Source organism: Dromaius novaehollandiae, chromosome 1 (assembly GCF_036370855.1).
Source record: "Dromaius novaehollandiae isolate bDroNov1 chromosome 1, bDroNov1.hap1, whole genome shotgun sequence".
NCBI lineage: Eukaryota > Metazoa > Chordata > Aves > Casuariiformes > Dromaiidae > Dromaius > Dromaius novaehollandiae.
Window position 1 is genome coordinate 134,055,596 of NC_088098.1, and position 13,953 is coordinate 134,069,548.

General features: G+C 34.7%; 1 protein-coding gene across 2 annotated transcripts in view; it reads left to right on the forward strand.

The window, feature by feature from the left end:
• RPS6KA3 (ribosomal protein S6 kinase A3) overlaps window positions 1-13,953 on the forward strand; it is an 80,545-nt gene that overhangs the window by 28,141 nt on the left and 38,451 nt on the right. For both annotated transcript variants that reach the window (XM_026120697.2, XM_026120696.2), the window contains exons 3-4: window positions 9,852-9,968; window positions 12,251-12,332. In XM_026120697.2, coding sequence (XP_025976482.1) covers window positions 9,852-9,968; window positions 12,251-12,332 — 199 coding nt within the window. The remainder of the gene's footprint in view (window positions 1-9,851; window positions 9,969-12,250; window positions 12,333-13,953) is intronic.

Here is a 13,953-nt window from a genome sequence, read left to right on the forward strand (position 1 = left end):
ATCAAAGTTACTGGGAAGTGCAAATTCTGTTCTGTGAGTATTTTTTTCCAATGCTGACATGCACAGTCTAGTTCATGAGATAATTCCGTGATGTTTGATGAAAAGAGAATTGCATTATAAAACTGTTCTTAATTTTTTGGTGACAGACACCGGGCTTTTAAAATGATTACAGGAATTCCTCAGCTTTACAGCTTTACAGCTTTACCTGGTAAACAACCTACCACTCCCAGTTGCTTAGAAGAGGAAGGGGTAAACTCCCCACTCCTCTGTCCCAGCCTTCGTATTTAATTCTGCAGATGCTTTTCCTCCTCAGAATGAGCTTTCCCAGCCTGGCCAGTGACATTTATCCAAAGGGCCTCATCTGTTGGTTGATTCAGTGCCCTGGGACAGCACTAGTTCTTCAGACTGCCCAACTTGCCTCATCTGTAACTCCTCCATAAGGACGGGAGGAGTTCACCACACTAACCAGGGCTGCAGTTGTCATTATATGAGTGAGCTGGCCACCTGGGACAGGCGTCTGCCTAGGTCTCAAAGCTGTTGAGCTACACTAGAAAGTCAGGAGCAGAAAAGAACAGAAGGCATACAGAGCACAGAGTGAATACACAAATGCGGTGCTTCCTTTTGGTTATCTCTACACACTGTTCTATTTTGAAGGTTTTAACAATTTAAGAATAAAATTGAAGTCAAACACTTGCAAGTAGAGAGTTTACTTTTAGAAAATCTTACCTTCTGTCAGGTAAAATAGCAGGTGCCATCTATAACAAATAAGTTGATGTCAGTTGAAATGAGATTTTTCCAATATTTTGAAAGTGTAACTTTTCCAATCTTTCAAAAAGAAACAGAGTCATAAATTGTGAAAACCTGTATTTCTCTCCTATAAATATCACTGTTAACTAGAATTTACTTCTACTTTGTTCTTGCCTCTCTTGGGTATTAGCGTAGGACAGAAAATGTACACAGAATATCCTTAAATCAGTTTGACTTAATTTTAAGCGTTGCCTTGTTTTGTCTTTTGTTGTGTTAGAATAATTACTTCTTCAAAAGCAGCAGTTTTAACTAGCTTTTAGAACAATTGTGCGAGCATTTAAGGAATCATTAGTTCTGTCAAGTGACTGAAATGGAATGCTCATCACAAATATTTATTAGAGATGCTTTTATTCCATGGTTTACCTGAGTAACATTGCTCTCAGAAGTCATGGGAGATTGAAATATTTGTAGGGTATTATCGAATCTGCCTTTCAAAAAAAGAAAGGTAGGAGTATAATGAATTTGGAGATAGCACCGTATAGAATGTGAGTGAGATTTTCAAAAATATCTAGGTGGTGCACGCCTCCGCATTCTTTAACTCCCATTTTTACCTTCATAAAGATTTCCTTATGGCCTAGTAGAAAAGGTAAAAATAAAGGATTTTCAGTTTGTAGGCCCTTTTTTACTTCAGAAGGTGTAATTCATAAAGACTTTCTTTATTTTTTCAGGTAACACTGAAAATTTGTTCTACGTTCATAACAAGTTAGAAAAGTAAATGCATCTAGGAGACTTCCTGACTTAAGGGAGGGGAGGAAAAGGAAATTATGTATATGAGCAGAGGAGCTGTGCCAACACTGAGTCATCCATTTAAAATCATTTGATATCATCCAGTAAGCTTACTGTCTGTCCTGAACAGTAATATACAGTCCTGAACAGTTTTCATCCATATCTACACTTGTATTGAATGTACGTATGACTTAGAAAATTTGTCTCTCTAGAGAAAGTAAAACTTTCCTGAAAGAGAGATTGAGAAGGGTGAAAGCAAAGCTGCTACTTCCTTAACAAAACCAGAAAAATGTATGTAGCTAGTGAAGATAATACTTCAAATGAAAGCTGAGAACAGCAGTAATTTTACTGTTGCTCAACTTTCAAATGGAAAAAAGAAGGAGCACTAAAAATGCCAGTGTTGACAGTTCAGTTTGTAGTGATTGGGATCCCATTGTAAACTGATCTAACCTAAATAATAGCTTTTAATAGAGGAAAGTGCTAGATTGTGTATTAGGAACAAAGAATGATGCACAAGTTTGGGGGCGGGGGTTGACTTTGTTTTGGAAAGCAGTGACTCAGAAAGGGCTTACCCACTTGTAACATTCAGCAGAATATACAACCTCAGGATCAGTGCACTGGCAGCTGCAATTCCTGCAAGTCAAAGTAGGAAGATTCTGGCTGGGAGTAGTATGGAGATCTTACTCTGTGTCTAGCATAAAACTGGTCCTTCGTTATTGTATCTAGTTCTGATGCAAGGAAAATAATATTCCAAAATAATATTAAAAATAAAAAGTGGTTCAGAGATGACCTTACAAGACCATTGTAAGGGGAAAGTTAAATAGTAACTAAGTATATAAGTAACTATACATAAAAGATGCTTCTGATTGCACTCCCCTAGCTCTAAGTTAAAAAAAACAGGACAGAATTAAGAGTAAAAGGTGAGACTTAAGTATGTCAGAACCAGAAATGTCAGTTTTTAATTTAATTTTTTGCAATAGTTACCTAACCTGACTTGGATGTTCTCAATTCTTTTTCACTTAATTTTTTTGTATAAAGAATGGATGTCTTTCTGATAAACATCTGTACTTTTAAAAGAGAATTCTAGAGGACTACTGGAGGAATAGTGTGAAAATGTGGTTATTACACAGAATGGCAAATGGGCTGCTTTTAATGGTTTCTGGAGACTAAAATTTGTTAATCTGTTTATCAGTGTTATTGTTTAAATTAATATGAACCTTGTTTTGACTGGTTTTGGTTTTGGTCAGCATGTCTACAGTGCTTGCTGTCCAGACAGAACTTCTTGTATACCTAAGGATTTTTTGTTGTATGCTGAATTTCCCCTCACTGGGTTTTGATGAACCTCTGTGTGTATAACTGTCTGTCCTAGTCATCTGAACCTCTCTACTCATTAGAAAAAAATAATTTAATGGTCCTACTGAGAGGGAAATGGCTTGGCAGTTGCAAAAGCAAACATATGGTGATATTTTTTTGTCCAAACCTGCTGTGTCTTAAAAGTCAGAGGTTTTGGTTTATTCAAAGTTAGTTTGAGGGTGTTTTACCCGTTTGTCAGTTAATAACTTCCAATATCCATCACTGTTAGACACAGGAGTTGGTATGTGGCCTTTTACTTTCACTCACCATGAAACGTTTTATTCATATGTTACAAGCTTGCTGTTGTATTTCTCAACATATTTCATACAGTCAGCAAGTGTGCAGAGGGAAGATTCTTTGATCACTGCTTAGTTGTCTGTCAAGTAAAATTCACTGCAGTTCCAAAGGGGGGTTCACCTATCTCTAGTATTAGTTTCCTGGCAAAACAAACACACAACCTTGTTTTGCAGTCATTTTTTGGTCCCATTTATTAATGGAATATGGATGGTGGGTGTTATCCTTAATAATCCCTTCCTGATTAAAAGAATAACTTGGGTCATAGTCTTTAAAGTATTTCGGGATTCATGGTGATGGTTATTCTGTTTTATACTTTATCCAAGAAGTTCTTATCTTATTTTTCTAAATTCATATTTGACCCCTTTTATAAAGAAAACTTTTATCATAAGTCCATTTCTGAATTTGTTAGAAGTTTTCTGTTGAATTTGGGCATGGTGAAGGAAGAGTTTATTTTGTTTAGCCTTTAAATGTTACATTTTTTCCCCTTTTTGTTGCCACCTAGAACACCCATTTTCCACAGTAACAGACATTACAGTCATTAAAAATGTAATGCCAACTCTTTTGAAGGTAGTTGAGTGTTTTAGCATATTAAAAATATATGGAATATTCTTTCAAAAATATCTATAGGCACTCATAGCATATGCTGCACATATGTATCTGTGCTCTTGATATTATAAAAATAAACTGCATGTTATTCTTCTGTTCACACTTGACCACAAATAGATTTTTAAAAACACACACTGCTCTAATCAAATGAAACATCTCTTTATTTTTTGTCTGATCTCTTTGTGCATGCATGTCCTTGTTAGAGGTTTTGTCTTTGGATGTCATTTTTTGGTTGGCTTTCTGTACTTCAACTGACTGCAGTTTAATTTCAGTGAAGCTGAAAGCAGAGATGATGTCTTTCTGTTCAGGGTGGACATAGTTTATTTTAAGATGTCGTATTCTATTTGACCTGAATGCTCTGAGTGTCTGAAGCTCTAAGTGCTTCCTTGTGTATTTTCTTATCCTTTTCAGACTTATGTCACTTAATTACTTGACACCTGTTAAATGTCCCTACATTTACATACATGACAATTTAAACATACCATTCTATTATTACTATTGCTGTAAAAATTTGTATTTTAAAGATAGCTGCTTCTCTTTCTCTTTAGTATAATGTATATATCAGAATTTTAACTTACACTTTCAGTATATTGAGGAATGTATACTCAGATCTGTGTTACTCATTGTGAACTTGATGAACTAATTGCTCTTTTAATAACCATATTTTATCTAAAATATATTAACGTAGAAGAGTTAAGTGTTAAAACTTACTGATATTCACACAACTTTGAGCATCCAAAGAAGTGGAATCTGTCTTCCGAGGATTCCTTTCCTACGTAAACATTCCTTAGCTGAAATAGTGGTTTTTCTTTGCTTTTTAAAAATTAATTGATTTCTGATTCTTGTATCTCTGAGTGCAAGGAAACTTTCTTGCTACATTTTTGGTTTCTCTCCCAGTGTTTTTGGAATTTGTCAAGTGCTTGTCATTGTATATGTTCCCACTGTGCTTATGCATTCATTCAAGAACTAAAACTGAAAATTTTAGGCCCAGCAGAACCTGTGGTATTTGTACGTGTTCATGTCCCTTACTCCTGATAGCTTTCCTCTCCCTAATATGAAGAAGGGCATAGATCTGATACTGTGTCACCCATTCAGATAATTCAGAGCTTATTCCTTGCAGCTGACTTTGCTGGTGTCACAGCATACACTTAAATTTTTTTTTTAAATTATTTTAATTTTTAGTTGGTGGTTTTCTCTGTCCTTTTTGTATAAAATTTCTGGCCTAAGAACAATTCTATTTTTTTGAAGTACTATTTAAATTCTAATCAGTTTTTACTGTATTTTCTAAATTTATCAGGTTTAAGTTTGTGCCATGGGATTGTATCTTATTGGGCATTCTCAATGCTGTTATGATGTAAGTGCATGTCCCGCTCCTTTTCTTAAAGCGTTTACAGATGGCTTAATCCCAGACTCCAGAATTTTGTTGTGGACACATTTTACTTGTTTTTCCTCTCACTACTGTCAAAGCATCTTAAGCTTTGTTCCTTTTGTAAGGTGCCTGGAGTAAAGAACTTGAATCAAGAGACATAGGCTATATACTCTTTCTGTTGTTATTTTAATTGCTAAAAAAAATTGACCTGTAAAAATGTCAGAGTTACTAGGAGCAATAATGAAAAGTCTAAGCCTGTAAGAACAGTAGGAATAGTATTGTCCACAATACTGGCAAGTCTCGGGACACTTTCTGCAGAGCCTGGTTCACCAGCCACAGACCTGCGTAACTGCTTTTGGTTTTCCCTAAGAACATACCTTTCAGAAAAAAGGTCTGCAGATAAACTAAGCTGTGTAAGACAAGCAGAGAGTTGTGCCAGCCAGCTCTGTGTGGGGCACTTCTTAAAGAACAAGTGTTGTCAGATCTCCTGCTGAAAATTCACAAATCTGAGAAATAAAAAGTTTCTATATAGAAAAACTCTCATGTTTTCCTTGCTTTTCTGGACTTTTTATTTACCACTGAGAAACATTTAACCAGTTGACTTTTCTCTTTTTACTGCCTTTGGAGTTTGAAGTCCAGTTTCCTATTAATACATAGAAGCTAGTAGTTATTCCTGTAATAAGACCACACAAACAAAACCAAGTATTTTATGTTACAGTGGAGTTAATGTAGCCTAGAATAAAAAGTGAATGTAAATGAGATCGATATAAATTCAAATTCTGGAACAGAAGTAAGTGCTTATAGTGTTGGATAAGTATCTAAAATATGGATTTTTTCCAGTAATATGGTTAGGCTGTTATCTTTATAACTTAAACTGTTGGATAGTTTTTTGCTGCTTGCTTAAAAGGTGTATGTATATCCTTTTTCTTGTAAAGTATGTTTCCTATTCCAATTTGCAGCTGAATCCTAAAGACAAAAACAAGTCATCTTTGCTGTTCATTGATTTTTTTTTTTAAGCTTTTTTTTCTTTTGGATTTAATTTGCCTGAAGAATATTCCCCAATCTGTTCAGTGCCCTTTTCCACATGTATGTTCCTGTGCAGAGACATAGGTTGTGAGGTGCACTAAGAGCTTACTTGCACTTAAATACTGGCCAGAATAGTTCTGAGTTGCATATTATGTCAATACAGGAAGTTATTCTAAAATAGTTAGGTTTTAAATTCAGGCCCAAACTTGTTTTCCACTCCTTTTTTACTTCCTTTGTAGGCCTGTGTTGATTTAACACTATTATACTGTTAAGGAAATGTTAAGGAAACTTGGTGTAATGTTACCTTCTGTTTGTTTCCTTGCATTCTATATATAGTTTCACAATAGGGGAGGCCAGTAGCAATCACTTTAAGTTGACTAACACAATATAGTTTCCAAAAATAAGGCTTTCTGTAGCACCTTTACTTTTTAGTGTGAAGAAAGCCTCAAGAGAGAGCTGTGTGGCTGGAAAAAAGAAATCCTGTGTCTTGGGACTTTCCTTTAGACTTTGCTGCAGTATAAGCTTGGAAAGCTCCTTTTTACTTCTCTTACTTGTAAGTTTGGAGAAAGAGCAGGCAATATGCTAGCGTTGCAACTGGGAGAAAGGGTCTGTCCTACTGTTGCAACAGCCAGAGCACTGGTACCTACCAGTGTCTGTGGTGGAGTGAAAGTTGTTGTCAGGGAATGGAAGAAAAGGGGAGAGGAGCACCCTCTACCTCATCCCAGTTAATATGGGTACATCACATGCGACAAATGTTCTTTCAAATGTCAGGAAATGATCAGAGACAGAGCTTAAGACAAATAAAGTACCAGATCGAAAGGCTTGTTTCTCTCCCAGCTTGCTGTGAGACAGTACCGATCAACTAATATACTTAGTGCTATTTGAGAAATAGCAGTCTTTTTGCAGCACGAAAGGTTTGTATTTTAATTCAGGTAGATAGTAGGTGCAGTGAGGGTTAATTACTTCTGCATATAATATAATTTGCATTTCTATAAAAAGCTTGGTTTTTATTTTGAACTGTATTTGCAAAATACAAATGTTCAACAGTTATGTTGAAAAGAAAAGGAAACTACAAATTTATAGTTGTCCGTTCATCATAAATCTTGCTCCCAAACATACGTGTCTTATAGAATAACCACTAAGCAGACACGTTTTATTCACAAGTTTCCTGTGCTTAATTTAGTGCACAGGATGATGCATGGCTGGCGTTAAAAGTCTTACTCCTCATGAATGTCCTATTCTGTAATTTAATGATCTTTTAACATGAGATTTGAATACATTGAGGTTTTTTCCCCTCCATTTGCATATCAAGATTAGCATATTTTAGCTGGTAGATCAACTTATCAACACATGAATGGGCTATGCATGGACATCTTCTAAATAAGGTTGTGAAAGGCTGACTGGTTATTGTTGACCTAGGGCAGTTGTGGAGATACTGCTAATGTAGGATATGATTAGAGTTCCATTTCTGTTTAAAGCAATGTTGTATTATGTCTGCCTTAAAAGGACTGGACAGCATCTGAACCCTGAGAAGCTGAAGACTGAGAATATACACTTGCTATGACGAATGTAAAGTGGCAATTTTTAAGAGGGTGCCTGAAATAACCACAGGAAAGTTTGTTACATAATTATTGAGTTGCATTTGGAAATAATTTGTGTGTAGAGAACATGTTAATATATTCTTTTTCCCTGTGTTTCTTTCTTGTTCTTTTTTACCTTTTGTGAAGCTTCTAAAGTAATATGCCTACAGCATCACTTTGTGCCCACGAATTTGAACAGATAACAAAAATCTGAGGAAGTCCTATTTCACTTTTTTCCTCCTTTTTTTTTTTTTTTTCCTTCCTTTCCCGAGATTGCCAGGGAGCTAATAGATAAAACAGTTGACCAGGAATGGATCAAAGTACCCAAAGTCATATGCACTCAGCAACCTGTTCCTCTCCTGGGATTCTCTAAGGTTGTAATTAGTGGATTTAGTAGTATGCGATCCAATTGATCGCATACTAATTTAAAAGATGAAAACATGAAAGTCCGCCAGCAACTAATTCCCTTGACAGGTAGAAGGCACCAATGTTTCTTTCAAACTTTATAAAGATTCAGGTTTAAATCAATAGCAGTAGCATTCATACCTTTTTATTTTTTCTCTTGATTAATAAAAAAAAAAAGGTTTCTGGATGGAAACCTTTTTATTATTTCTGTTAATAATTTCTTTATATTATTTTGGCTACTAGAACTAATACACAGCAGGCGGGGGGGAGAGAGAGAGAAGGTGCTCAGGATTTGTTACATCTGCTTTGTTTCCAGTTTTCGTTGCTAACAAGTTCAGAATCTTTTGAAAGAGAAGAAATGTTTATCGAGGAGAAGCACGTGTTTGAACACAGAGGCATATATGGAAAGTTGCTGTGCACTTAAACGTGGTACTGAAATGATCATGTGCAAAAGGATACTTTCAGCAAAAATTCTTGCACAAAAATGCTTGCTAAACACTGGAAAAATACATAAATTAGCACTGCAGAAGCACAGATTTAGAATGCTGCTCCTTCTCCCCCACCACTAACATTAATTACTTCGTATTTTACTGAGTATAGATCTGAGAATTTTTCATTAACTAAAGAAGAAAATTTAAATTTAAACTTTTCTTCACTGTAACCCATAAGAACAACAGGAGGAGGGAGCACGAAAAGTTGAAGTTGCACTTAGCTCATTTGTGTTACATTTTAATATGTTAACTTACAGTCAGTGCTGCTTAGGTTGAATCACAAGTAATGCCTCGATTATTCTTCAGATATCTTGTAAAGAAGCAGCTTTTGACTTCCTTTTTTAGAGTTTCTGATAAGTTCTGTTATTCTTTCCTTGTGCAGCAAGGAGCATTGATTTTTCAGGAGACTTTTAAATTTTGTTTAAAACTAATAATAATAATGATAAATATAGAATTAAGTGATAAGCACAAAAACACTAGAAGATCCACTGCCTGTTAGAGCTTTCTGGTGACTTTATTTTCTGAAAAAAGAGGAATGCTGAAGACTGGCGGCTTTACAGAATAGACTCTCCAAGAGTTGAGTGGCAATGAGATTTTTCCCTCGCCAGAACTTTCTCAGTGGCAGGTGGAGTATTTGTTGAGTTTTTTGCTTCACGGGTTAATGTCCTGAGCCCTAGGCCCTAGATCATTTTATAAATGTGAGCACCAGCATCACTGCCTCATCATCCTCATTCAAGTATTAAAAAAGAGGGCTTTCCTAAGAGATCTCATCCTTTTCATACATGCAAGGTGTGCTTTAAGAGGGCTGAATCCTTCAAGAGATTTAGACAAAGATTTCCAGCAGCAGGTTGTGAATCTGGAACTGAGGTTGTGGACCAAACAACATGGGTCTGAGCAGAAAAGCTTGGGAACTGCTGACTTGAATGCAACTCTGCATTATTGTCTGGATTCTAATGTATACCTAAAAATTCACACCACGTAATAACTAAACTAATACTGCCTTTTGTAACAGATGTAATTTATTTTTCATAAGCATCTTAATTCTGGGGATGGTATTGCTCAGTGTTTTTAGCTACTCTTGGGAATATGTTGTTGGATTCAGTGGCATTTGTTTTTTTCAACCTATTGTGAATTTATAAACATTTTAGGAAGGTACATCACTGACCTATTCTTCATTCTTCACTCTGTCAGGAAGAAGGAACTATCAAAGAAATTGCAATAACTCATCATGTAAAGGAAGGACATGAGAAAGCAGACCCTTCACAGTTTGAACTTCTGAAAGTACTAGGACAAGGATCCTTTGGAAAGGTTCGTGACTGAACTCCTTGCAGAGAAAGTATTCTGGAATCTAGTATAGAATAGTATTAAGAGTGAATTATTTAAAACAGCCAGAGTCTTGCATTCCAGCAATGTTGCTGGTCAAAACCGCTTTCTAAATTAGTGCTAGCTAGCCTCTGTAATTGTGGCAGATCTTTTTAAAGCAGTACAACTGTTCCAGTGTGTCCTATATGTAGATTTCAGAGATCTGTAAAAAAAATTGATATGAAGTAAAAGATATTCGCCCTTAAAAAAAGATGTGTTGTTTTTTCTGTTAATCTTCTGTGTTTGAGGAAACAGGGGTTGAGATGCATTAAAATGTAATAAGCATAGTAATAGTAATTGAGTTATATTTAAAAACATAATCCCAGTTGCTAACTTGCAAATGGTGGGTTATTGCCCATACAGAAACCGTAGGAAGAATTTAATAATGTATTGTAATTGTAAAGAACAGATTTTTGACAATTTAGTCATTGCATTAAACATCATATACCCCAGTGTTGTTATGCTAGGCATTATGTGTCAGAATTTGGGTAAGACACAAATTGTCTTGATTTCAGTGGGTATTGTCTAAACTGAGTTCTCTCTAGTTTTACATGATCCATACCTTTAGCTGTCCAAATCCAACTTAAAGCATTAATTTCATGTGGCAGAGGGATTACTGAGAAACAATGGAATATGCCATGTAAGCAAATAGAGCCTTGAAGTCCATTTTTCAGCCTTACATTGAAGTCCTAAACGCAAAATGTTACACTCCAATATATAAAACCAATATTTGAGATGAGGAAGATGAGAATAATGTCCAATCCTGTCTTAGTGATAGGAGGTTACCAGTAGTCATATTATTGGAATAGCAGTTCCAATTAAGATTGGAAAGCTGGATATTTAAAAACTTAAATTTTGTTCTCAAAGTAGTAAGCATTCACTGAGAAGCCTGATCCCAAAGATTTTGTTTCTCATGTTGTTTGATTTCATCTGGAATCATACCAAAGATTTTATCTGAGATTTTGCAAATCAGAAGTAAATCATTCAGGGGTAAGGAACTGTAAACTAATGAACTTGTGATTACTTCAGCAATTCTTCTGATTTTCTTGATATGACTAAATTCAATGCGATGATATTCTTTTTTAGATAGGTTTTGCAAAAGCAAAAATAACTATCCAGCTGACTCATAATATCAAAAATGTATGTTTTATCCTCAGTTGCTTTAGCCTTTACGCAAAAAGGAATAATATTACAGAAAACAGGAATCCATTTTTTCTAATAATTTGGGAAGATCTCACTGCTTCTCTTTGAGTTTAAAGAGACTATCTTGCATGCTTTTCAAGGCCTCTTGGTGCCATTCTGGTAATGCAAAGGAATGTTAACATAAGTGTGAGTATAGATAAAACTCGTAAAAAAAAAAAAAAAACACTTGTTCAGCATTCTCATTTACCACAATGTCCCCTTCATTTTTTCCTAAATAATCAGAAAACCTATGGCAGGTTTATTTTACTGTCCTCATTACTAAATCTAAAATTTGGCTCTACTGGTATTCATTTTGGATTAAAGATACTAAAGTCAATCCCACTGAAGAAATCCTATTACACTAGGAAAGGCATGAAACTCATTTTACTGGAGTCTGGTTTTACTTTATTGGTACATATAAAGGTCAACCATAGCATATCAAAAAAAGTTCATTTTTGTGATATAAGAGGTTGGTTCTCGTAATTTTATAGGTTTTTTTATCAGGATTTTGCTATGATTTATGTCTTGGATTGCTTGTTTGAACTGAATTGTTTGATTTGCATTGGTTTATATAGTTTTCTGGATTAGCCTTTACACATGCACATCTTCATATCTGACAATTGTTTTTATTAGCACTTTTGCTATGTCATCTTATTCATTTTAATAGGATGAAACTATGTAGAGATTTGTATTTAAGAGCTTTTTATTAATATTCTGTATTTTAATATTTAAAGGATCTTTTTAACAGAATAAGATTAGAAAGTTGAATTTTGTGTTTCAAGTAAATTTGTCTTTAATTTCTGAGAGAATTCAAATTCAGTCTTTTATTCACTGAAATCAATTAAGTTAAATCAGAACTTGGCAGATTGTTTGCCTTGAATGAACCTTTTAGTTTATGAAAGGAAGGGATAGTTTGTAAAAATGCAAGAAGACCTTGTTTTGGGGTTTTGCAGAATCTAAAAAAGCTGATGATGGAAAAAATAAATAGCAAAATATAGTAATCTGACTTGCCTTTATTTTCTTTTACAACTTCTTTTTCAATGCAGGTATTTCTTGTCAAAAAAATCTCTGGATCAGATGCTCGACAGCTTTATGCAATGAAGGTATTAAAAAAGGCCACCTTGAAAGGTAAGCACTGTTCAGAGCAAGAAAGTGGAAAATGATAGACATGATGCCAAAACTTAATTTTTACACGCAGGCTTTTCAAAAGATTGTATCATAGAGCTTACTGTTACCAAACAGCAAATAGCAGAACTTACTGCTTTGTTTTGTAAACCCAGAAGGATTTAGGACTCAGAAATATTGCATTCTTAGGGTTATTTGGGAAAATAAATTCTCTTTGATTTTAAGTCCTTTAGGTCCCTTTCATTGTTGATAGCAGAAAGATTTTACTAGGGTAGCTGTGTTACATCTGCCAGCTGACTTGCTCCTGAGTTGAAACTTAATATCCTTCCTTTTTTCATTTACTATATATCACTAAGGATACAGTTCCTGCCTTTTGCTCAGTTTAAATTTAGGTCATGATATTTACAAGGGCATTATAATCAGCTGTTTTATTATAAAAGCTCTTAACACAAGAGTTTAACCTCTTTTATATCAGCAGTATACTGTACATTTTCCCAAAACTTTGGCACTTGCTCTGGATGTAAGATATATTTCATAATAAGAAATATAGATAATTTTTCATATAAACTTTTCATATAAATTTTCATAAGAAAATTTAAGTCAATCTTATTTTCTTGAGCAAAAATGAATTTTAAAATGAGTCTTTAAAATGTTTAGTTTCTTGGGTGTTTGAGTGGTATCAGTAACAAAATAAAAAGTTCACACCTGAACAATCTCAGTTCTTGTCCTGTAGTTCTACCATAAGAAAAATGAAAAACTGTATTTTCAGTTGTTGATTAAAATGAAAGGGATCTTTCACACTGTAATCCCCTAACTGCAATGTGTGTGTATATATATATATTTTTTATGCCTTGTTTTATGCTTCTGTTTTTGAGACTATTTGTAATTCTTTTAAAGTAACTCATGGCTGAAGTTGAAATTGCAATGATAGTTTTGGTACAGTTTCAACAACTTGTGGTACGTTACCTATGTTATTGCTCTATCGTACCGATTTGCAGTTTTAATGTGAGTTTTCATCTGAAAATATTCATAGTGACTAGTGAATGAAAACTGCATACTTGCATTGAACTGTGAACTCTGTTGAAAAGTTGAATCTGAAGTTTTCCTGATTAAGAACTAGTGTCATATATCTATCTCGCAGATCTCATTATACTTCACTTTTATTTAAAACTATTGGAGAAGGCTTTGAGTGTTTTTGAAGAGTTTCTTATATCTTGGTGTTTTGTGGCAGGGGTTATTCTCATTATTTACTTCCATTTTTTTTTAGATTGATTTCCATTTATTTAAAGTGCTTTGATATCCTCAGTAGACTTTCATTCCCAAGCCTGTTAATAACTGGAGTCAAAGGTCATTCAGCAATTGCTTCGTAAGATGTTTGAGGGCTTCTCTGCATCACCTCTTGATGGTCTTCTAACCTTATGCATAGAAATTCCAGTGCAAGCTGTGGATCAGTTTGTGGATGCGGAGACTGATAAATACTGCCTGAAACTGAAAGCATGACTTCTGGTTAGAAAAGTAGATGTTTCAAGACATTAAGAATTCAAGGATGCAAAAGGCATGAGCAGAAAGGTGTCACTAAGCAGAGGATGCCACATTTCTCAACACTTTGTGTCTGAATTTTCAG